Here is a 27,360-nt window from a genome sequence, read left to right as displayed (position 1 = left end):
ATAGCTTTAAATACAGAGCACAAAATGACTGCACTTTTCTTCATTTTGGGTGAACTATTTCTTTAATAATGGCAGCAACAAGCAATAAAACTGATCTCACCTTTAAAATCTCATCAACACAGCTTGCATCTCCTCCCATTGAACCCTGCAATAAGGTGCATTTCACAGATAGGGTCACAAATGTTCTGACAGTTTTACTTATATTATAAACTCTAATTTTATTGAAAATGTAACTGCTCATGAATAAACTTCTTGGGTAAAAGAAATGAGGAGAACCTTACATCTACGGGCTGTGTTGGAATCTTCAGCTTGGTGAGGGAAGCCTTGCCGTTGGGCTTCATTTCTGCCACCGAACTGCTGTGTGACTGACTGCCGTAAGACTCAGAGGAAGTCTTGGGCTCGGCGGTCTCTTGACCGTCCATGGGGCGCACATAGGCTGTGGGTTTCTGAATCATAGGATTGGGCTTAATGAGCGAGGGCGGGAAAGCCTGGCTGGGATGTTGGCTGCTCGAGAAAGAAGGAATCCTTGAGGGTGAATCCCAATTCACCTCCCGGTCCCTCGGAGACTTCCGGTAGCGTTCCTTATGATCGGCTGCCAGCGAGCGCGAGTGGCTGCTGGAGCTCAACGATCCCTTGGCCGGGCTGGAGGTCGAGTGGGACTTGTGCTCGGAGCTGTGCTTACTAGACTTCTTGCTTCCGCTGCTGTATTCTCGCTCGTGGCGCTGGCCGCTACCGCTGCTACGCTGGCTGCCGCCATGGCCGCCCTGCATGGATGAGCGTTTCTGCGAGGAGGTGGATGTTGACGTGGAAGAGCCCGAGGCAGAAGAGGATGAAGCTCCAGGAGCCGACTGACCAGACTTCTCTTCTGAGGTACTATTGGATGCTTTGGGAATGAGTTTTGACATGGGTGGTTCGCCGATGGTTTCCTTCATCTCGTCGTAATTTCCAAGCATACTCTGGATGCGACTCGAAAGTTTATCTTCCTTGCAAGACTGTTGGGAGAAAAGGAAATCGGAAAAGGGTGTCAGATTTTAAATACATGAAATTAGAGAATGAGATTATCATGCATAAAACTGGTAGCTAATCCTTTTTAACTTTAGTAAACTTGATAGCCATGTCAACAATAAGAAATTAAAACAATTTCCATGAATATATTAGGGCTGGGCAGTATATTGAGGTTTGGTAATATATGTGTATTTTTCCCAGCGGGATATGGAATGAGAAAACATCATCTACCATATTTTTCGGTCTATAAGCCGCGTTTTTTTTCATAACTTGGCTGGTGCTGCGTCTTATAGTCAGGTGCGCCTTGTAAATCAGTATGAATTTATGGAGGCAAGAGACAACATTATCGTCTACAGCCGCAAGAGTCCGCTATATGCTGCTTCTGTATTTATGTAATTCAGTGGATTCAGTGATGTGGAATGACGAGTCTGCGAACTTCAAGCTAGTTGGCTTGTTCAGTTAATTTAGCATATTCAACCCTTTCCAGATTAAATGTCTGTTCTTCGGCTTGGTTTTTGCGAAATAATTTTCTAAATAAACGCGACGTATAGTCCACTGTGACTTATACATGTTATTTCGTCTAATGACACATTTTTGAATGATGCGGCTTATACTCCGGTGTGGATTAGAGTCTGAAACGTACGGTATATTTTTTGCTACAGAAGCTCTACCAAAAATTCAGGTCAAACTTAAACTTTCCAACCAGTTCGCATGTTGTGCAGATGAATATTTTTGAACAGGGAGGAAAGCCCTATGTTTGAACTTTATTTTCATAAAGGGGGGTTTTAAAAAAGGTGATTGTGACATCTTGCATGGGTGTTTGACTTACATGTAAACTTTATACGATAAATATCTCTGTATTTTCTAAATCGCTATCATCCCAAAATTACAAAGACATAAATTTCGGTCAATATCACCCAGCCCTGGGATATATTGGCCTATATTAAAAATATACATTTAGAGATATTATATTATTGATCAAATACTCCAGGATCAAATTGACAGATTTACTTTGCATTGACTCGTTTTTTTCCAGTTTCAGCCCAGAGTTCTAATTTTGGTGCATCACTATTGAATAGTTTATTTTCTGCACTAATTTAAAACCTGCATCTAATAAAATGTATGCATCAAATTTGTTGGATGTCTAAACTAGAAAATTAGATAAGATTAATGACAACATTTTAGCTGCTTTTTATGAAAGCAATTACTGGCGGAAACTATATTTAATAATCATCTGCATGCTACATTTCAGATGCATAATTCCAGTAAGGTCAAAGTAAGAGACATTTGACATGTTTGGGTGACATTTCACCCATTTTCTTGATCAATCAAAGGATTAAAAACAATTTAAAAGATGATGCAGATTTATATGACCATTATCTGTCCTGCAGCTGACCTGTCCCGAACGGTCAAGTCAAGCACACAGGTGCAGTTTATTACAGGAAATATTTACTTTTACAAACATGCAAGTTAACCTGTGGAAATTTCAAGCAGGGGTTTTCCACAGTTAAGTAGTTTTTTTTAATTGTATAGTTTAACAACAGCTTGGTACTACGCAGCTGGGCTCAGCTCTGCTTTTTTTGGCTTGGTTTGATTTTCCATTGAAGTTTACTGCCGCTAAACGATCAACTCTGGAGCAACGGAGCATATCGATGGAAATATGTTCTTGATTCCCGGCATGTGGAGTTTGGAAACTTGTACAACAACGCACAGATGACGACATCATTTGGTTCTTGTATTTTGTACAATCTTGTATTTAGCAATGATGCTGGTAGTGACGATTGTCTGCAGATCACTTATTGGTCACAGCATTATACGGCATGTTTTAGTATCAGTACGGATCACTTAAATCCTCAACCGAGGTGGTAATAATAATAGTATCGGCATGGGTGTAAAATACACGGGGAGGTGGGCGTGGGGGTGTGTTGGGTAACACATACCCAATCACAAGTGAGCGTTATAAGGCGAATCATCTTTCGCACACACCTGTCTGGTCGAGCTCAAACGCTGCTTTGAAGTGATCATTTCACGTGCTTTCAGGTATTGCCAATTTAAATATTTCAGCACAAGATGACGGGAAACAGATTTACTCGCTATTTGAACATTATATGTGTGGGCCCATCTGAACCGCGTGGCCGTAATGCCGCATCTCAAGCCTATCTGTATCCATCCATCTAATCTATACTGATAGCCCTGCCCCACCACTTTTAAGATGCCGGCTACCCCGATGAGTATCGGGTACTAGGTACTGTACACAGTGGAAAACCCCCCAAGTGAGCTGTACTGAACCGTACCAGACCGTAATATGCAATGGAAAAGCGCCATTAGTAAATCACATCACATCCCGTAGGGAAAAATGAAAAACGTTGATACCAGCCTGGACTGGAGCTGGCCGCTGGATGCATTTCTTGCATCATATGACCGATTTACTATAAAAGTTAAACACTTACCTCAGCATAAAGCTTGTTAGCAGTGAAGTTACACTAAGAGAGATTGTAATCTTCTTTACTGTAACATATGTGCCTACAAAACCATGTTTCTCACATATTTCAAATAAACCTCTTTTGCATTTACTTACTGGTGCGCTTTAAAGAACCCATGAGATCATTTGAACATTTAATAGCAGGCAAACATTTAAAAAACGAACAGTCTCAAAGGGATGAGGAACAGGAAAGATGTTTCAATAAGAAATAAGTCAACTTGCATGTCAAGCTATTTCATAGGGTCTTTGAAAACTGAATACTTCAAATTAAGATGTTTTCAGTACATATGAAGACCAGCAGGGACAAATGCTGTCTATTTACAGTCTTCGTGTAACTACGCTTCACAGACACCTATTCAGATTGCAAGCTCCCAATTTCACTAAAACAAACTTTTGCAACTTAATTCGCCATGACATTGTAGATTTAGCAATGCAATTATTTATCTTCTCCAACACAAGCCAGGCATGCCGTTTATCTGTTCACACCTGGCAAAACAAACCAAGCAACATTATATAGCCCAATGTAAATAGAAAGTGCCTTTCAGGAACGGGATGCGGCCTGAGAACTTACCATTTGTTCAGGAAGGAAACTACTAGACCCCTAACCACTACTACAACTGCACATGTGTCACTAATGTACTTACCCAAACATCTCACCATAACCATTGGGTTCAAACTCGATATCAAACAAAGCCTTTCATCAACAAAAACATAACATGGCACTACCATTTTTTTGTACCATGGTAATATCATGGTACATTACTGACCACCATGATACTATAACAAGGTGCAACCAATACAAAGATCTAAAGTAGATGCAAAATTGTAAAGAAAAGAAGTGTATCAATATATCAATACTTAAGTATGAGCACAGCCTGTAAATAACACTGATAATCATTCAGTATTCCCATTTGATATCATGGTGGTAAACTTTTTCGTAAAGGGGTTCTTTGCCAAGGAATGAGATTAGTAAAGCATAATGTCAGGATGTAATAACGGAGTAAAAAAACACCCAAGACAAAATGAAGTCCAAAGGGCAAATAAATGAAGAAACAAAATGAACTTACAACTTTAATAGGTTCAGGGAAGAGGGGGGAGTTAGCTGGGAAGACCTCTCCTCCCTGATGAAGTTCCTGATTTCTCCTTTCCCTTTCTTTCATACGGAGCACATTCCGGTCTTCACGGTTCATGTTGCTAACAACAGAGACAAAGTCACTAAGCATTGAAGGAGAAAATAGCTTTCCAAATCCTACAAAAACTACATTTTGATCAAGATACAGTTGGCACTTCTCACAAATAAGGTTAAACAAATGTGAAAAAAAGTTTATTTTGACCAGTCAAATAATGTGTTTAACCATAAGAAAATGTTTTGTAGGGACCTGTTACCAAAATCTGGGACAAGTGAGGATACTGTTTAATACATGGCAAATTTGAATGTATTTAGGTCATTTCTAGAAAAGTAAAAAAAAATAGGAGAAACATGATTGCCAAAAGAGAGTTGCTGCAGTTAATGATAATTTTACAGTACATTTTTGACGCATTAGAGTAAAATATTTGTTTAAGGGTATGATATCAATGCAAAGGTAACAGAGTTAATTCATCTGCAAAGTTGGACGAATGAATATAATAAAACTATACACACTATAAATGTAATGTGAAAATTATAAGCCATTTCAAGAGTGACACAGACATCTCAAACTTAAAAAAAATAATAAATTAAACTGTTAATTTTATGTTAAATGTTTATGTTCATTCAAGAGTTCTCAAAACAACAACAACTTAAGACTAATGCTGCGTTTACACCAGCCGCGGTAGAGGCGTCAAGCACGAGTGATCTCAATGTTAAGTCAATGTGAAGACGCGTTGACGCCCGGCTAGAGGTCTTGCGGCGCGGATGAGGCGTTTGGCGCAGTAGACGCAATTCCGCCTCATTTGCGGGTCTAGTTCGGTACACACGAAGGGTACTTTTTGTGCATTTTGCAATTGACGCGAATTTGCGGCTGACGACCGAGTTGAAAAATGTGAACTTTGGCCAATTTTCACGCCAGGTTAACCAAACAGGAGCCTGCTTGCTGCTGTGGCGGCAGTCCCACCCGGAGTCACTCATTCAGCATGAAGGCTTGATATTGTCCGTGAACAGTCACCCGGAGCTATACGGCACAAGTTCTTATTTCTATAGAGACAGGAATAAAAAGGACCTCGCTTGGAAGAGTGTCAGTGAGGACATTGGGCAACCTGGTAAGTTGTAAATACACATTTTACTTTTGAGTCACGTGACGTGTATCGACCCGCGCTGTTTATTTTCCCCCTATAGTAAGGTGACTAAATACAAACCAGTAACTCTCTCGATAAATGCACAATCAACATCAGTCATCCTGCAAACAGACAACCGCATAGCACTTGCCCCTCCCACAAGAAGCTGATTTTGCCTCTTGAACGCATTCAAACTGTTCAAGCGGCAAACTAGGCGCAGTAGACGCGTTTTTGACGCCTGAAACGCGGTTTGTGTAAACGCAGCATAATGCTTCCAAAAGTCGTATATCGTATTTGTGGAATCAGCCGGTTACGAAATTCAACAACAAATACAATAAATAAAAACTAAAATGTTTCCATTTAGAAAACATTGCTAGGCTATTTCACAAAGACAACAGCTGAAGGATAATTAAAGGAGCTGTACGCAAGTTTTTTAAATAAATAAAACTAAATAAAAATACTGTAATATATTCGTAGATATTAAGAAAACATGCCAAGTTCACATATCTGTTTCTCTGTAAAACATGTTGTGTAGCTAGCAATTCTATTTTGGAAATGTGCCTTCCGGTCGGGAATGTCTGTTTTTGTTTTGGTCTGTGTGATCCTGCCCACTGTCAATTTACCCAATAGTGTATTTCGACAGCTTGGTTACTTAAATGAGACCGCATTGGCACATAAATGCGATCCTCGGTGGACGCACCCTCCGAAATGAGACGCAGATTGAGTTATAAAAATTCACCTGAGCACAACTCACAATGCTTTCTATTGTCAGCTGCCCTCCTGTATGTGTCTGGCAACCTGAGACAGGGAAACGTCTCCAATATTTAGAATTTAGACTGCGGTATTAGTTCAAAGACAAGAAGTCTATGAGGCTGTTTACACTTGGTATTAAGATTCGTTTTCGTCGATCGTGGCTGCTCGAACACATTCGACCACATGCGTTTTCGACTACCTTTGAATGTGGTTGAAAGTGGACGAGTTGAAAGCATTTTACACCCCGTTTACACCTGTCTTTAAGGTCGTCCACTTGTGAACCGTTCGACCAAAACAGATCTTTACACCAGATGTAAACCGCCTCAATATTACATATAGCTCCTTTAAAGAGCAGTTGAGGGAGTTAAAGAGTTCACAAGACTATTTTATAGCATTATTGTACACAGGGGGTTTTTATAACCTAGACATTATTTTATACCAGGACTCTCTCATGTATTCTAGATACGCTGCATTAAAAGCTCCTTTCACTCAGTCTTTCCTGTGAGGGTATGGACATACCTGGGTATGTTTTTAAATTAAAAATGTCTTTATGTATTCCCATGTGCACGCATTAACTCTAGGTTACCAGTAAGAGTTGATTAAACTAGCTCTTATCAGGTGCCACCAGAACTGACATGATTAGGTTTAAGATTATTCAACCGAAAGTTCAGGGTTTCGCTGATATTAAGTTAACCCCCTGCTTTCTGGAATACACCCCGGTAAATCACCAATAAATAATCATGCGTGAACATGACCTTTTCAAAAATAATGGGAAATCAGTTTTTTTCATCTGTGTGTGAGCAAAGAACAGAATTATTAGTATGACCACATACAAGGTCAGAATGTGATGACGTAAGAAGTTTCTTTCGGCCAATCATCACACTTTGATTTAGATGATGCACAGATGATGTGTTCATTTTGTCATCTAATATCTTGTTGTGTCAAGTTACAGCAACTGCATGAAGGTAAACAATGAAAACAAAAATACAGACACATACATTCAGAAACAAAGTCAAACCCGGTCATGTTTTCAAAAACAATGTTGGCGGCGACACGAATGTTTAGAGGAAACGTCCACTTAATGACATCAGAGTTTGCCAGTACTCGTGTGAACGGCATCTTACATTACTTGTGCCAGCGCATTTGTGTATTTACCAGAAAACCACTCTGGTAATTTACCGAGATTACTGAAAGGGGCTGCTATCTCTTCTGTATATTACAAAGATAAAAAATATGCTCTAAAAATGACATTAAAAGTTAAAGTAGACCACTCTAAAAATGTAACAATTAGGGATGCTCCGATCAGGATTTTTGCAGCCGATACCGATCACCGATTTGTAATCTTCGTGATCGGCCGATACCGATTCCGATACCGATTTTTTTAAAGCTGATATGCAAGCTCTTTGATGACTGTAACTGTTACAATCTTTCTAAATAAAATAATACCACGGATGTTGCCTTTATTATATTACTTGCAGTAATTAGGTATATTATTGTTTTAATAGAGACTCAAATAAATAAGCACAACAAATATTTATTCTGCAAAGAGAAATTTAATATGGCTTTAAAAAGGCTTATGTCTCCTAAAAGTACTGAAAATAAAACACTTCACAGACTTTACTGTATTAATTAAATATACACACATTCGTATGAAGTATAAAAATTCTTTAGTCAAGAGCAGAGAGAAATGAATTAGGTTACTGTAGCTTTAAGACTTGACAGAGATCGCTCTGTTCACGTGCACTGATCACAGGCTGCTGTGTGTGTGGGCGGCGGCTGAACGCAGACAAGCAGCTGTGAGGAAAATAAAAGTTTAAACGCTCAAAACTTTAAGACGCATGCAAATAAGAAACTTTTGGCATGAGGATGCAATTGTCCGTGATAGATATGTGTTGTATCGCTGTTTGATGGGGATGTGAAGACGCCTCGCGCTGTTTACCGGAGCGCGTAGAAAATACGCATATCTCTGTAAAGGCAAAGAGAGACATACAAATCTGCACGCTGCACATGAGCAACAGGTTGTAAAAATGCTCGCGCTACATAAAAAATGTCTTTAATTGCAGCCGCATTCAGGATCCTTTTGATGACAAAAGTAAACAGAAAGATCGGTTTAAGAGATCGGCAGATTTAGCGAGCACCGATCGAGTCATTTAATGCCATTATCGGCCGATACCGATCGGCGGCCGATCGATCGGAGCATCCCTAGTAACAATTGTTAACACTTTTTTTTATTATTTAACAGTTTTTCCAAACCAAAACATCAAAACAAGAGACAGAGTGAAAATAAGGATGCTTAAAGCTAACTCTGGCATCAAGTCTTAACAATAACCTATAACCTTAAAGGAACAGTATGTAGGATTGTGGTCAAAACTGGTACTGCAATCACAAAACTTGTGGCTAAAACTGGTACTGCAATCTTACAACTGGTGGCCAAAACACAACATGACAACATAAACATCAGTTGAGGGCTGCAACTTCACTTTTTAAATGACAATATCCTGGCCGGACCACTGTTGTCAGTGATATAAGTATTTAAAATGTAATTGATTTCTTAATGTCTAGTGACTTATCAGGGCCATTTTATTATTAATTGATATAAATTTCTTACATACTGTTCCTTTAACTAATAATTCCTACACCAGTAAACACAATCAGAAAGTTGACCGCCTAACAGTTTCAAAAACACACCAACTATTCAACAATGAAATCCAACCAAAAACTTTAGCTTAAATAAGATCACTGCTAATTAAATCAGCTGATTAAGTGATAGAAGGGGCATTTCGGAAAGCCATTAAGAACAAAAGATTTAGTTAATAAATTCTGCTACGGTAAACAATTTTGTCAAGTGAATGAGTACGTTTATGCATTTACAAAATTTTATTTTAGTCAGACTATTCTAATTCAGTACACTTGCCTACAATACACAAACATGAAGAGGGATATAAAAACATTCGCCATTCTGTCACGTCTTATACTTTGACAGACGGACACAGACTGTAACTTGTTTAAATGTGCTGATGAGAGTACTTTTGCAAGACAAAACCATTTAAATTCACCATGTGATGTGTTGCTTGGTATACAAACACTGCCCTAAGCCAAAATCCAATTAGTTACATCTCATGCAAATACTGAATGATATTTACTGATGAAGTGGTGTGCACACACACCCTAATCTTACCACAGCACTTTTCATTAAGTGTGAACGGCTTTGTAATTGAAACCTGTAGGGGACGTCAGTCTTTCTACTGCAGATTCAAGGTTTCAATTTGAATCCATGTACTTTCGTAAACAGAAGAGGTGTGTCATATTTGATGTCTTTTCAAACATTACCCAAAATAAGGAACATGGATGAACAGCACAAAAATTATTATTTGTGCAGAATACTTATATTTTTAAAGATACATAAAGGTTCAGTTAAAGACAAAACTATTAGCCCCCTTGGTAAATATGAGCAAAGAAAGCTGTGAAAATAAATCTGCATGGTTTCTCCTTTTTATGTTTTATTTTTTACATTTGTTTTAAATATTTGAAAGTGGGGGATCACATCATTAAAAAAAATTATTTTTTATGACACATTGGCCACAATTATTCCATCTGTGATTGTTGAGTTTTTGTTCACTCAAATTATTCTCCTTGCTGAGAATTAAGACGATATAGACACACGTCCTCTTTCAGGCAGATTTGCACCATCTCCAGTCGATTAAAAAGTCCCCATTATTGCCCTGATTGTGGAAATAGATGTTTCTATGGTTTTAACTATTTCCTTAAAGCCACTTTCTATTTTGTGTAGCTTAACCATCTTTTGCTGCACATCAACTAGTCTTTAGTTTTACTCAAAATGATTAAGGGGATTTGGGCTTTGTGTTACTTCATATTTATTCTCCTGTGAAACTGGAAGTTATGACATAAACATATCTGGGGGGGGCAATAAAATTTTTTTATTTCATAGTGTAATTCCTCCCACACTTTTAACGGTTTTACTTCAATGATTTTTTTAAATAAAGCTCAAAATTGTGGAAATATTGTGGATTTATTTCCGATGCTTTCTTTGCTCATTTAACAAGGGGGTAATATTTTTAGCTGTACATATACAGTTTTGCATGGCTCCCTAGTGCGGTATGCAGTTTTACCGCCTTTATTAATTACAATTAATACAATTATTATTTAAATCAAAACCAAGCAAGATGCACTGAGATGGGAAAGACATGATGTAGCCTCTTATGAGAAAAAGATTAAAACAAGCTATACTACAGCTAAATATATATCTAGAAATATTAAAGAACATCGTTTAGGTGTGTTAAGTGCAAATTTACAGAGCCTCGCTCAATACAGAACACAGCGACGTCTTAATGAAATTAAAATTAGCCAACATTTGTGCACCTGTAAAATCTACAAAACAAATGCAATAGAGGAGGCAATGCATAGTAATTAATTAGTAGATAATTTTTTTAAAGTATAAAAACAAATAAATCAATATTTAGGGTAAATTAAGTTGAAAATATAAATTTTTAGTCATTTAGATTTTGTCATTATTTCAGAACAAGCATAAATGCTATCATCAGGGCTCAACATAAAGGACTGCCTGATGACCCAGGGCCAGCATGATAGACGGTCGGGCCAGTAAACCGTATTGTCACCGGCCTGGTCGGGACAGTGCTTCGCCCTCAGTCACTAATATATATATATTTTCTCCATGTTGTCTGTGTGTATTCTTATGCAGTGTTACCATTGACACACATTTTAAGCGTCACAAACGTTAACTTCTCAGCAATATTATTTGTTGGAGACACTGTTGCGTGTTATTGTGAAATTTAAAATTGCCTTAATAAATCATGAATATACTATGTATACTATGACATTTGCCTTTTGAATTATTATTTTAAATATGCAACACTGAAATCTTTTTTTGGCAGGGCCAAACGCTGTAGATACACAAAGATAAAACCTTTTCCCACAGCACTTTGCAGTTTGGGCGGCCCGCCTAAGCTGGGAAACCCTATCGCCTTAACTTGGTCGTCCAAAAAAAATTTAGCTGCACTAAAGACTGTCAAGTGCATCTCAGAGAATAGCGTGGACGCGCTTCACACCGCGAGCGGGGATGCGCCCCACACGGTAGGGCTGGGTATTGTTAGGAATTTCACAATTCGATTCGATTTCGATTCTTGAGGGTTCGATTCGATTCAATTCGGTATTGGTTTGCTTGCTTCGGTATCAATTTAATAATAAGTAAATACACAAGCAATTAAGTACCTGAGTATGTTTTTAAATAATGTGTGTAGTATTACTAATGTTTGATCACGTTGATGGTGCAGGCTTGAAAGAAGTGCTGCTGTTTGCCATCTTTGATCTTTCTGTTTTGATAAAGCACGTCTTGTACAACGCTGAACGCTCTCACTAGAGTGTTGCCCACAGTACCGCCACTGGCCGGGGTGGGGTGGGGGGGGTTGAATCGATTCATAGGATTTGATGAATCGATATTGAATTGAGAAACAAATAATTGCAATGCATCGATGAATCGATATTTTTACCCAGCCCTACCACACAGGCGAAATGAGAAAAAGACGTGGTCCGTCAATGTCTGGAGGATAACTAGCCAGTTGATAAAACGCTTGTCCGTGAGAACTGAAAGTGGACTTATTTAAGGCTGTTATTGTATTAATTAGTCTATAGTTCTTGCAAATTTAAATTTTTGAGCGCTTTGCTCATGTTATTTATGTGCATTACTTACATGCCACAGTGGAATTAATAATGGGTTTTTACAATCTTTGCGCTATCTATTATTGTTCGCCAGACGTTCTACAACATCTGCTTCAGTTTGTGTTTAACCCTTTAGTTTCACTTCATCACGCAGCTATTCCCGTTACAGGTAGAGTGCACAACGTTTGAAAAACGCTTTGGAAAAGGGAGTCGGGCCGACTACCAAAACACACTTGTAGCCAATCAGCAGTAAGGGGTGTGTCTACTAACCAACATCTTGGCCTGGGTTGCATATGTGTGGGGCGGGTCTATCAACAGAAGGTCCAGATTCTATTGGGGTAGGGGCGTGTTTGTTTAGGTGATTTCAAATATCAAAATTGGCTTTCAAACATTGTGCACTCCGCCTTTAACGAAAAACTAATTACTCTCTTAAATCTTAACAAGAAGGGGGTAGCTTCGTGAATTTGACGTGAACATTGCGGTTGATTGTCATATGCGGTTGGCTTGTCAGGAGTGCGGTAATACGAAATCGCCGTTACTGCGACAGCCCTACGGCAGTGTCAACTAAACGTCTAAATGTATAAATGCAAAAAGGAGTTGATCTACGAAAAGAAAATTATAATTCATGCCATTACAAACCATATGAATGATTTCCCTACATGAACCACATTCTTATTCGTTTTTGCATATTCAAACTTACTTAACAATACTGATCAATCATGTGACACTTGACAATCAAAGACAACCTGGCGAAGATCGTTTGCATGCACCATACTTCAATATACACTAGCATGGAAAAGTGAATGAGATTATGAGCTGTAGTAAACATGATTTTTTTGTGTGTGAACATTCATTCATCTCCACATTTTTATGTGCTTGGAATACCATGAGGGTGAATAAATCACACAAATCCAAAGTAAACTAACAGGAAAATGTTATTATAAATAAAGTGTGTACGATTAAGTTTATGTAAATCATTACTGGACTTCTCCAGGTGTCTCTAGGCTGTAAATCCCTCGATGCAAATGTATGGTAAAACGGAGGGCATGATGTTTATTCCAGCGGGTATGAAAGACAGAAGGTGTTGGGCACAATATGGTCAGACTACGGCATCTTTAAAAATATTTGATGACTAATCTGAACAGCACGAGGTATTAATATGAATGTGTATTTAGACAATAAAGCACATTTTATACTTAACCTGTCATATAAGCACTGCCTTAAAGACTACCATTCATTTAATTGACTTAAAGTAAATTGACTTTTTAGGACAAACCATTTTTCAACATCTCACTATATTTAAAGGGTGCTCAGACACAAACATAAACTAGATTATCATCTGTTAGGCCTGTCCAGAACATTCGTATTCGTTGGCATTGTTCCTACACACAGATTAGAGAGCTGCGCATGTTTTAAACAATGTATCTGTTTTGCATTAACCCACGTTTATTGAATTAAAATGATGTTAAAGACATTAAACTACAACAGCATGTAAATGATTGAGAGAAGGCCTAAACTTTGCCGTGACTGCTATAGGAATTACTCACTGAAAACATGGCTGGTGCTAGGGCTTACCCTGACTGAGAGGCCATGGCCTCAACCAATGAACCATTGGAAGAGGATTGAGAGCAAACTCCAAACAACCCGATGGTGCTTTTCAGCTGCGGGTCCCTCTTGTTAAGTACCGTCCACTTTAAGGCACAGTTTCTTGATAGTCAGCTTTCACACTTCAATCGTCACTGCCGTATTTCCTGGGAGTTGAGATAAATCTGACTTAGGGAGGTGCGCTACAGTCTGTCTGCGGACCAAACCACTCAGCTACAGAGAGGAGGCACAATTGTAGGAAACACACTGTAAAACGTATGCAGCATTTTTGTCAAATCAACACATGTTTTTATGTTACTTTAACTTAAAAAAATTAATTGTGTCAACTTTTTACAAGGCAAAGCTTAAAATAGTAGGTTGAATTGACCTGCAAAACCAAGTTGTTTTAACTTCATGCTGCATTTCTTTTTTTTACAGTGAACATAACCAAAGTATCAAATACTATTTCGTTGAGAAGCTCTGTACAAAAGTTTATCTCTGACTGCTATACAACAACTGATAATATATCTGACTAAATGTGTTTAAGTATGCATATGCTGACAATAGAATCATTGATTTTACTTGACATTATCTCCACATGAAGTCAAATCTATTTAAACCCAGTCTTTACGATCAGCTCAACCGAGTAACAACCCCCCTCTCTGTCTTGTGAAACATGGTGCAGTCCACCACTGCCCTTATAAGGAGATGTTATTTTATACCAGTCAGCCACTCCTCTTCATGACACTCTGACTCAGAGCAGAATCCAACCAATCAGCTGCTGCCTGTCAGTAAACATGTGCCCTCCCCCACTTGGCCTCAAGCCAACACAATCAGCGTAAATGTCCTTAAAGGGCCAGCTGCAGTTTTTCAGGTCTAGGGGGAAAGCATGTTAAAAGGATTAGCGCACACTAGTACTCACAAGGGTGATGAGGCAATTAGTTGTAATATGGGAATCACCAAAAACAATTTATCTTACCAACCAGGTAAGTGAGGGAGGGAGAGCAAGTTTTTAAAAATCTTTCTCTCTCTCTCTTTCTTTTTTTATGGGATGTGCTCCTGTAGAGCTCAGTAAAAGATCATTTGGATCAAAGCATCTACCAAATGCATAAATGTAAAATTATATTATATTACATAGGGGCTAATTGCGTACTTAAGCAACTTAGCAACTAAGTTAAGACTGTGTCGGAAGAACTAGTCTGGCCAACTAACAATTAGCAATGCTAATCTGTCTTTTCCAATTACAATTAGACAAATCTACCTTTTTATGACTATAATCAGTCTTCAAAAAATTTAAAGATGACCAACTTATAAGACTTTTTGAAGTATGCAACTGGCCACAGAACACATGAGATTCATATTGTCGTCATAATTAAAGGATTAGTCAATTTTCTTAAAAGAAACATCCAGATAATTTACTCACCAACACGTCATCCAAAATGTTGATGTCTTTCTTTGTTCAGTCGAGAAGAAATTATGTTTTTTGAGGAAAACATTCCAGGATTTTTCTCATTTTAATGGACTTTAATAGAGCCCAACATTTAATACTTAACACTTAACAGTTTTTTTCAACGGAGTTTCAAAGGACTATAAACAATCCCAAACGAGGCATAAGGGTCTTATCTAGCAAAACGATTGTCATTTTTGACAATAAAAATAACAAATATACACTTTTAAAACACAACTTCTCATCTAGATCTGGTCGTGATGCGCCAGGTGATCCCACGCAATACGTCATGACGTCAAGAGGTCCAGAGGACAAACGCGAAACTCCGCCCCAGTGTTTACAAGTGTGTTGAAAGAGGACCGTTTCTACGTTGTTGTATGTCAACTGATACTAATTAATGTCTTTGTGGCAGTTTATTGTTTAAAATGGTCCGCAAATGTGCGTTTTATATATGTAACACGTGACCTCCCTACGTCACTACGCATTTACGTTAGGTTGCGCTGGACCTGACCTAGACGAAAAGTTGTGGTTTAAAAGTACATATTTTTTATTTTTCTTGTCAAAATGACAATCGTTTCGCTAGATAAGACCCTTATGCATCGTTTGGGATTGTTTATAGTCATTTGAAACTCCGTTGAAAAAAACTGTTAAGTGTTGAGTTAAGTATTAAATGTTGGGCTCTATTAAACTCTAGGGATGCACCGATCCGATATTTTGGATCGGTATCGGGGCCGATCCGGCATTTTTTGCTGGATCGGATATCGGACTAACAGGACCGATCCAATTCCGATACTGCACGTTACCCATGGTTGTCACTGACAAGCGATTAAAACGTCAAAGTATTATAAAAGCACCATAAACGTTTTTATGCACTATAATCAAAGTCATCTTACACTCAATAGCTTCATGTGAAGGAACAAACGCACATTTAAAAATATTCATGTTCACAGAAACACTATAACTTACTTGCAAACTGAGTTAATCCACTGATGAGAAGCGGACGGATGAAAACGCGTCATTCAACACACGCACACACACAATAACTGTAACGTTAGGCTTTATTAAAGATCTGATTTCATAAAGTCTCAGTAAGCTGTTGGATGGATGCAATTCACTATGTGCTGAGTTAATTCACAGGTGAAGCGGACGGATGAAACGCGTCATTCAACACACGAACACTCAATAACTACAGGCTGTTTTAAAGATCTTATTTTATAAAGTCTCAGTAAGTTGTTGGATGGATGGATGCAATTCAGTATGTGCTGAGCACATGATGCATCAAATCTCTTTGTGTTTTAATAGTTATGAACTTAACTTTCCATTGCGGAGCAAGGATTCCCATGTGAGTGTGAGGACGCTTCTAGAGCATCAATGCTGCACAGTATTGCGCAGAATGCGCACTCAATATGATTTAGGCGCATCAATTCTGCACCCGAAATGTGCATAAAAGGTCCGGTTAAGTGCATAATTCCCAAAATAACCATCTGCACACTAAAGCTTTTTTACTGTGACTTTTTGCGCAATTAAGGAAAATATATTTAGCATACTTATTTGATCAAACGTGCCTATTTTATTTTCTCCTAAACACTGCCATGGTTAATAATTACTAATGTTCTTGTAACTTGTAAATAATTTTAAATTATTGGTTTTTAATTTAAAAGTATAATTAGATATAATATAATTATATTATGCTAGATTTAGACATTTATATAGTGTGTGTGTGTGTGTGTGTGTGTGTGTGTGTGTGTGTGTGTGTGTGTGTGTGTGTGTGTGTGTGTGTGTCTGTGTGTAATTTAAATTGCTCAAGAAAAATACAGTAGTATCGGATCGGCAGGTATCGGAATCGGCCGATACTCAGAATTCGGGTATCGGAATCGGATCGGAGATGGAAAAAGTGGTATCGGTGCATCCCTATTAAACTCCATTCAAATTAGAAAAATCCTGCAATGTTTTCCTCAAAAAACATAATTTCTTCTCGACTGAACAAAGAAAGACATCAACATTTTGGATGACATGGTGGTGAGTAAATTATTTGGATTTATCTTTTAAGAAAATGGACTAATCATTTAATTAAATCAGGCACATGCAGAGCTGACATGAACAGAGAACAACAAATAAAAAAAATACGAATAAACGAATAAAATAAAAATGAACAGGCCAACACAAAATATCTCGCTTAAAATATTTAACAGTAAACAGAAAATGAAAACACACATTGAATTGAATGCGCTGTGCTTAACCACCATAAATAGCCTAGAACGGGGAAAGTAGCAGACCACCAGACATAATGAACCATTTAAACCATTTAAAGTACACAGTGCACCAATAGACCTGTATGTACTGCTCACAGGGGTATTTATGGTAATGGTCTTTTCCACAATATCCTCTAATATTACATAACATTATACATTTTACTCCTCTACATTTCACATTAAATTTAATTTAAAAAAATACTAGATCTTTATGTACTTTTTTTTTTGTGCCGATACAGATTTTTGTTTCATCAGCCTTAGCCGAAGACCGATACATACTGTCGGTTTTCTTGAGCCGATATTTGGAGCCGATACTGCTTTTGCTCACTCAATTTACATCATAGAAATGACACGATGATGCCAAATGTTACAAGTCTCAATTTAAAAAAGTAACATTTATTGAACTTAAAAAACTATATTTAACAAATAAAAACAGGTGAGGGTGCTATGGAACCATGAACTGCACTCTCCACAATGACGAGGAACTATCAGCAAAGGATATTGATTTCTAGCACTTTACTACTACAAATATATATATAGAGATGAGAAATAAAAACCCATTTTGTCCAGCTATGATCAGCTGTTAGGCCGAGCTTTCGATGTTGTCATGGAACGGCTGGTTATTTTTAGTCACATGACCTGCAATCGCTTGCGGCTTCCAGCACTCAGTCTTGTAAATAATGCCAGAAAAAAGTCTGCGAACACATCAGCCACGTATCGGCCGATGCCGATATACATATAACTCGCAAAAAAACCCCGATATATCGGTCTATCACTACACAGAGCCCCACAGAGTAGACTGGTTGACGCACGACACCAAAGCACCGCGAAAGCAACTCGAGTGTAAAACTTCATATGCTTTTAAATCACTCCCGCCACACGCCAACTAGCTCACGCGGCATCGCGTGAAGTCGAACACAGTCAGCGTCTGACAGACAGTAAGATTTAACGTGACTGCTGCATGCCGGACTCGGAGTGTTACACATAACACAAAATCTGTGAGGTGTCACATCCGCAACTCAGCTGTAACTACAATTGGAGATAAATAAATAAATAAATAAAGACAAAAAAATTACCACACAAACAGTGACAAATCCTGCGACCGGCTTTTCCTCAGATATGCAAGTTGCTGTTGGTAACTTAAAAATAAGACGCTGTTTTCAACCGCAGTAAATAACCAGTGTCACTCGAAGCCCAGCATGAAAGCCCTGTTGTGTGTGTGTGGAGGACATATGTTCGAGTTTGTTCTGTTTGATGATAAGCTGCATGTTGCTAACTAAGCAAATATATAACTTAGCCTGTGCATTTTGTTGTGTTTTTGTTTTACATAGACAAAACAGAAAAACAGACATAAATCTTTTTTTTTGGATATTTTTAACTAAGAAAGTAAAACAACCTCTTACTTATATTTTGAAATGTAAAAATATAAGAAAAGATAAGATACGTTTCTTAGTAAATGTGAGTGTTCATAGGCGCAATTTCTTTTTCCACTGCTGGGTGCTCATCTTAAAGTCGCAATGAAATTGAAATGAAAACTATATATATATTTTTAATATTGTGGTATTATTAACAAATGACTTATCTGTCAGCTTCATTATTTTTTAAAAAATTCGTGTGTGCTCATAATCTTTAATCAAAAATGCAAATCTCCTTCCCTCCTCAAAACGATCTCTCTTCACTTCCGGTCAAAAGTATGGCAGGTGGGCGGGGTCCGGGAGAAGATCGCAGCGATTAGCAATTAGCAACACGACCCAACTTCAAACGTTCCAATCAGATCTCGATGGACAAATTCAAATCCAGCCCTGCCTTATTTCATCTCAAAAGCCGTTTCATTCGGATATACGTCATCACAGGGAAAATAAGGCAATCGCTACTTCCGTTTCATGGCGACTTTAATTTTGAGCAATGCATAGGTCACTTAGCAACGACAGACGCTCAGAAGCTCCCAAACGCTTTGAATAGGCTGAAAGCGGCACGGTCACGTTTTCCGCATGATTTTAGACAAATAAATGTGAAGCAATTGAGCATATGTGCTTGGCCACTTCGTTGGGTGCTCAAGCCGAGTCCTATGTGCAAGCTAGCGGCTCATCACTGATATCAGTTGCCTCCCCTTGCAAATAGCGCACTAACGGAGTCTGCTGGCCATTTGTCTTCAAACATACTTTTCATAGTTTATGACGTGCACGCCACCGCAGGCCGCACTTCACCCCCAATACTGCCCTAGAGGTCGCCATCATGTTTCTACAGTAGCCATAAACAGACAAACTGTTCTACAGAACGTGATTCGTCCCTATGTTTGTCCTGTTGCAGATACCGTAACTTTTCATTGCGTTTCGAAATTGAGGTTGGTTGCAATTCGCATTCTCACCACTAGATGCTGCTAAAACACATACAGTACCTTTAAAAAGGTACAAAGACTTGTATTTATTTAGGAAATGTAGTAGAGTAAAAGGTACAGTGGTAAGTATCAGAATGTAGTGAAGTAAAAGTTTTCCAAAGAAAAACACTCTTCTAAAGTACAGATAAAAAACATACTTGAGTAAAGTAAAAATACTTCAGTACTTTAAACCTCTCCTATCATATATTCTGTTTATCATTTCAAAATTAATTTAAGATTTGAACAAAAACATGTGTGAAAAGCTTACTAAAGGTGCTTAGTACCCCATGGGTCAGGTTGTGTCAGCTCACTTTACTTTGGCTTGGTTAGCTTTAAGTTTAGTACAGTGGTGACCAACCCTGTTCCTGGAGATCTACTGTCCTGCAGAGTTCAGCTCCAACCCCAAACACACCTGAACCTGGAAATCAAGCATTTCAGGGCTAACTAAAAATTAGAGTCAGGTGTTGAAGTTGGGTTGGAACTAAAGTAGGTAGATCTCCAGGAACAGGGTTGGGCACCCCTGGTTTTGTACCACTTCAAATTGGGGGGGGATAATTGGTGTGTCGTTGTATTTGCCCTGCCTACTGCTGTGACATCATACAAAAAGTGGCAGCAAGCATCATTGGAATGCAGTGTTTTCCATACATTCATTTATTTGTCAGTTTCACATCGCGTTTGTCACTATACCTCTGTCTCACATGAAAGTTTATGTACAAACAAACATGGCATCAGTCGACGGCGACGCCCTCAGCTCAATTGCTAAAATGCTGTGCATACATGCAGAGGTGTGCGTCATGGATGTGTCACCACAAACTGCAAGGAAAACACTAGTATGGTGTTCCTGATTCTCAGGCTGTGGATGTTTTTCATCGCTTTAAGGGAGTTTGTGAACTTACAAAGCACAGGTTTGCTCAAGACAGCGCAAGCACAAAGGTAAAGCTAATCTTGTGTTAGCAATGACGCTGGTATTGACAATTCTCTCAGACCAATCAGTGATCTACAGTGTTTTTATGTCACGTTTAAAGGAACAGTATGTAGGATTGTGGCCAAAACTGGTATTGCAATCACAAAACTTGTGGCTAAAACTGGTACTGCAATCACACAACTTGTGCCCAATACACAAAATGACAACATAAACATCAGTTGAGGGCTGCAACTCCACTTTTTGAATGACAATATCCTGGCCAGACCACTGTTGTCAGTGATATAAGTATTTAAAATAAAAATTATTTCTTAATGTCTAGTGACATATCAGGGTCATTTTACAATTTATTGATATCAATTTCTTACATACTGTTCCTTTAAGTATCAACTCAGCTTGCTTGGAACCCCAACCTTAGGTGGTATAAAAAAGGTATCGGGTACTACTATCGTGTACCCAGTGGAAAACCCCCAAAAGTGAGAGGAGCTGACCCGACCCAACCCATGGGGTACTACGCAATGGAAAACACCATAAAGTTGCTCATTACAAGTCAGAGCCAGGACTTTTTTACAGTTATGAACTTTTACGATTGCGCAAAGCAACCTGGAATAACCTTGTAAGCAAAAGGAGCACAGCTCTGTAGAGACTGTAAAGAGACGTTACGCTCAAATACAACAACTTGTTAAGATTAACACCTTTTTTCAAAGTGACAAAGAAAAATTGCCCTTTATGTGTATACATTTTTTCCTTACTAACAAGAGTGCTAGTTTCATTATCATCAGGCATAATGTATAATGTTTCTTTCACATTTATTTTATTTAAAATCCGTTTTACATGAACAGACATAAATTAACTCCTTCACTTGTATGACAATTATCTTACAGAAGTGTGTGCTCAGGGTGTGTGCCCGAGTCACGTACTCGCGAGCAAACAACGTAGAAGAAGTTTAATCTTACATCATCATCATCATCCAGCTGTGACTCTTAGCAAAATCCCAAGGTAAACAACCGCTACCACAGAGAACACTGACGTTTAATCTTTAACAGTCTATAACTGCAGTTCAAAACTGAATGCTTGTGTGTTTCAAAACCTTATTATGACCCAAAACGCAGCGGTAGCCCTGAGGCAAATGATATCTCTGAGATGAAGCTTTGTTCTTTTAACTAATGGAATGTGCTGCAGTAACCGCACGTACCTATTCTGACCTTAAGTGACCTAATGGACTGCTGAGGTTGCAAACAACATAATTCGTTCTCTAAATAAAAAGCAATACTTGTAGCACGGACTGCTGCTAGATCCCTTGCTACCTAACAAAGTTCACTCTGTTTGACATAAAGACAAACATAGTAAAGTATCATTCTTCCTAATCATAAACACAGACAGGGGAAACCGTTAACTGAAGCCACAGACCACAAATAAAACAGGAAGCACAGCCTATAGTCAAGAGCTTTAAATCTTATTTATACAGGGGCCAACTTCTGCTCAACTCGCATGTCTTCAGCACTTCACTATGCTATTGGCTTGAATATTGCTAGAACAATACGAACTGTGCTTTGGCACACAGCCTTCCTGTGCACGTCTTCCTGGTACAGTGCAGGAGTGTAAGTGTGTGTGTGTGTGTTTATTTCCATTGCATAAGTGGAACAAGGTCTATCCTAGCTCAAGCCTTAAGCCTGTGTCACACGTGTATCTGTGCCAATAGCTTGGCTATGCTGGATAATAATGGAGCACTTAACTTAATACATCGATTACGTTAAGCATGGAATACTAACCAACTGTTTAAAGGAGTTGTTTTAAAAGGAATTTTCCCCTATGTCATCCAACATGTTCCTCTCTTTGTTCAGTCGAAAAGAAATTAATTTTTTTGAGAAAACATTTCAGGATTTTTTCTCCATATACTGGACTTCAATTGAACCCAACGGTTTGAAGGTCCAAATTGCAGTTTCAATGCAGCTTTAAAGGGCTCTAAACCGAGGCATAACGCGGGGTTTCCACTAACTCCGCCGCGTTACGGCTCCCCCAGTTCCGTATTTGTTGCAGAGCGGCTGCATGCTGAAGTGACGAGGACCCATGAGGTCTCGCTAATTCTCGTGGTGATTGCAAACCAGCCCAGATCACAACACGAAATCTCGTGAATTCAGGTATGATCACGCGATATAGTCATGCCTCCGCCCTGCGGAGCTGTCCGGCATCCGGCAAAAATAGAAGCTCTGCGTATTTGTTCTGGAGGGCTGCGGATGGCCGGAGCTGTGACGGATTCGGAACGCAGTCAGTGGAAATACACACAATGACTACGTTTACATGCACAGAATAAGCGGATAACTATCAAAAATCTGCTTATTATAAAAAACTGTTTTCATGCAAATCGATAAACCGGCTATGCAGACAACTGCGTTTACATGGGACTTGGAGATTTGTCAGGTTTCTCGCAGGTAGTGACGTCATCGCCTATAATACATAATAGTTGATCAAAAAGCCGACGGCATATCTGTCTTAAGCTATATTGTTTTATCTCTTTTCGTGTCCCCAGAACCTGATATAACCTCAGTTTTTATTTTCACAGTTTCTTTGCCAACTGCTTTGACGTTTATCTTTCACACGCGGAGACATGCGCACATGGACAAAACCATGAGAAAGCCGGTTAAGATGTTTACATGCCACGGGAAATCGGGGTAATGAGCAAAAAACTACCTGTGCCGATCGGTTTTTGCTTTCCCCGATTAAAGAAAACCGTTTTACGCGTTTACATGACCCCACGTATTATCAGTTTATTAAAGGGCCATTTCACCGAAAGGAACATTAATCTTTATGGAAAGTGAGTCATATTTGTTGTCAAAATGTAACATAAATGTAGAATTTTGTGCCTATTTGACCGAGAAAAGACAAAATGTGACTTTAGAGCACATTTGTATGAAAAACTACAACTCCCACTATGCACCACAATGCACAGCTCTGCAAGCCACTCCCATTAATCGGAACACGGCTCAGATATGATATTGTGTACATAACTGCCACGTTAGTAAAACAAAGAAAATAGCCACCACCACTGTGTCTGACAGACACCAATCATGACTTACTTTTAAACGTGATGTTACATTGTGGTACACACAATAACACTCTGGTCTGGTGTGTAGCAAAGTCTTATTCAAACAGTAACGTGCGGTTTCAGATCCGCAGTACAGATGTCTTTTCAAGTACTTAAAAAAAGTGTATGCATTTTAAATGTTTATTTAGTTTTACCAATTTTCTTTTTGTCTCGTGTTTACTGTAATTACATCTGTGTTATATTGGCCTTACTGCTCTCACAATATAGACATATAAAACACCGCTCAGATATGCTATTGTGTATATAAATGCCACCTTAGTATAACAAAGAAAATAGAAACTACTTACTTTAGTTAGACGTCCGTTTATCCCTGCATCCTCCACACAAACGCGTCCCCTGCACAATATCTCCACAGACGCGCTGCCTCAGCTCTTGGAGCTTGTGCTCGTAAACCGAAACACGTCTTTGAAATAAGCACGCGACCAGAAACATTCACAAAACAAACGTTCATATCCTTATCTGATCCAGAAATCTTACACCGAAAGCACACAGCGCGAGTCTGTCCAAGCTCATATAATCCGCAGCGCGTTTGCTTGGAAGCCGAAACGCGTCTGTGAAATAAACATGTCCAAACGCGTGCAAAGTTGCCTGAAAACCTTTACCAAATGAACGTCCATATCCTTATCTGATGCAGAAATGTTATAAAGAGGGCACACAGCGAGTAGGATTTGATGAATCGATATTGAATTGAGAAACAAATAATTGCAATGCATTGATGAATCGATATTTTTACCCAGCCCTAGATACAGGATTTCCTTCTTTCAATGACGCAAAATGACGATTTTTACATCATTGAAAGAAGGAAGTGCCTCACTGAAATCAGTATTTCTCCCCTCTCAGGGGAAACTGAGGGAATGATGCACGACCATTCAAAAAAATGACTGGGGTTCTAACGGTACAAAGCTTAATGCAAATGGGTGAAGTTTCCCTTTAAGCATAATCGGCGTAAGACGGTGCATGTAAACGCACTCATTGACTTGACTGAAAAACAATTGACTCCACCACCGTTCCGCAGCGGATCCGCAGTCGGTGGTAATTCGGCGTAAGGGTCTTATCTAGTGAAACAATGGTCATTTTCACTAAAAATATGTAGTTTTTTATTCACTTGTAAACACTGGAGCGGTATTTTCGCATAAGTCACGCGTGACCTTTTGCCGGGATTACGTAATATGTTAGGTCGCGGAGGCGCATTACAAGGCTAGTGCAAAGCGAAAAGATCGTTTCGCTAGAAAAAAACTTTGCCTCAGTTGGGAACGTTTAGAACCTTAATTTTTTTCTCTAAAAAGAAATGTAGATATTCAAACCGTTGGGTTTAATTGAAATCCACTATATGAAGGAATGTATTCCTAAAAAAAAAAACTTAATTTCTGTACAAGTGAAGAAAGACATCAACATCTGGGATGACATGGGGGTGAGTAAATTATCAGGAATTTTTCCTTTAAAAATCCTTTAATGTGTGATGCATACTGCATACTATTTCTTTCACGCGATATGTAAAGTGGTGCGCATTACGCAACACAAAATGCTTAAACAGCAGCACATTAACTGCTTTCATGTGACCTCAACGAATGTTTCATGTTGAGATGGCATCCAGTTAACCTCGGAAAATCTAGGTTACTAAACTAAATTTGTGTAAAACGGTGTCAACATTTGGTTGTCTGGTTAAACTAAATTAAATAATGTAAAATACATTGTGGGATACACAGCCCAGTGCCGTGTGCTCTCGTACACAAACACAGCACGTCATTGGATACCCCATGCATACTACACACAGTATACACATTACAGATATAGAAACAGTAAGCATGTTATAGTATGCTATTCCAAACATAGCCTGACTACAGCTCTGGTTTTAAAATGGCCACCAAACTCGAGGAAACTGCTGTAAAAACGGTTATGCAAATCCCCCCTTAAGTATAACATTTAAGTTTGACCAAAAATACACACAAAAGATGTCCAAGTACATTGTGAACGCAAAAAATATTATTTTGCAGTTGTTCTCAAGTATACATAAATAAATAGTGTAGACACAATCAATCAAAATGTGATAGAAACACTGTGAAATGCTTTTATTACTCTCCGCTAGACTCATAAACAAGTTCCTCGGAAACTAAAGTTTTACGTACGTCAATAATTCACCCCAGTAAGTCGTTTGAATGTAGTTAAGACTGAGTTTATATTTAAAAGATGATTCACCGAGTTACTGCCATTTTGGCCGTGTTTACATATTGTCAAGATGGTAGACGCCAAGATAAAACTTGAGCTGAGAGTGAAACATTGCGTCCTATGCCCTACAAGTAACGTTACTGTTTTTGTAATGGTAAAGTCTTTCAAAGAGATGGGACATACTAAATCTAATTTCAACTACTATTTAATAATGACAGTATGCGGACTGGGACGCGGAGATAGTAACAGTTTGTGCACTCACGTCACAATCAAGAAACGTAACATGATGCAGTGCGCGAGTCAAAAGTTCACTAAATATAAATAACCAACACGTATAACTGGAAATTTGCTGTTCGCAACTAAATGATTGAAAAGTAAAGTAAAAGAATTCGAATTAATTAAGCGATAGAAGTCATTTTAGAAATAAACTGTTGAAATATAAACGTATAAATGCTAAAGCGCTAGTTATCGTTTTGATCCGGACAAAACCTAACAATTCATGCTTTAAAACAAAGAACTAACCGCGATAAACACCGCACACGAATGCGAACGTAAATTCGATAATAAAACTAATAAATCGTGCGTTATTTAAAATAAATAGTTAAGCTTTGTCTATGCGATGGCCTGTGAGTATGATCACCATTGGACAGCTCGCATTTCTGATACACAAACAGATATTAGATCCTTTGTTCATGTGACAACCCGTAACATGTTACTTTGGTGGTATAAATAAATAATTTTCATGTTCAAACCGTATGCTTTGCCCCACTTACCTCTTGGCTTCTTTTAGGCCCAGAGCATTCTAGCTATGGAAAGCCCTTCTCTTTGTCTCTGTCCGCTTCACACTGATCTGCTGTAGCGTCCCAATAATAAATGTGTCACCGACCAAAACGCGAAACAGTAAAAATCATTAAAAGAGTCGGCTCGTTTAGGTAAGCCATACCGCCGAAGGTCGTTCGGTCGTCATTATTCTGTCTGACAGATTTGTCCAGCAGATCACGATCATTTTAGTAGATCATCGCGGATCTGGGTGGCTGATTTCGGCTTCGTAAACTAACCTGATCACGTGACGAGAGCGATGTACCGTGTCTCAAAACGTCGCGTTCCAGTCCAGTGTCCCTACGCAGTGTTTACTGCGAACTACATCCTCTGCAAGAGGCTATTTACCTCACTAAACTCGTTTATTGGAAACTATTGCTAAGACAATGTTACCAAAATAAACATTTAAATAAACAGAATTATTTTTCTTGTAAACACAATCTTAGAAATAGTGTATAATGGCAATTTGCTATTGAGACACGATATTTACAATCTGC

General features: G+C 38.6%; 1 protein-coding gene across 1 annotated transcript; it reads right to left on the bottom strand.

Moving 5' to 3' along the window:
* Positions 1–27,360, bottom strand: LOC141363337 (AF4/FMR2 family member 4-like). Its single transcript, XM_073865975.1, has 5 exons — positions 26,818–27,360; positions 13,766–13,941; positions 4,555–4,681; positions 282–992; positions 1–145 (listed from the first exon to the last, which is right to left on the bottom strand). The coding sequence occupies exons 2-5, from the start codon at positions 13,780–13,782 to the stop codon at positions 41–43; spliced, it is 960 nt and encodes a 319-aa protein (XP_073722076.1). The 5' UTR covers positions 13,783–13,941; positions 26,818–27,360; the 3' UTR covers positions 1–40.

The sequence above is a fragment of the Misgurnus anguillicaudatus genome, unplaced genomic scaffold, assembly GCF_027580225.2.
Source record: "Misgurnus anguillicaudatus unplaced genomic scaffold, ASM2758022v2 HiC_scaffold_34, whole genome shotgun sequence".
NCBI classification, from domain to species: Eukaryota; Metazoa; Chordata; class Actinopteri; order Cypriniformes; family Cobitidae; genus Misgurnus; species Misgurnus anguillicaudatus.
This window is presented reverse-complemented; position numbering and strand designations above follow the sequence as displayed.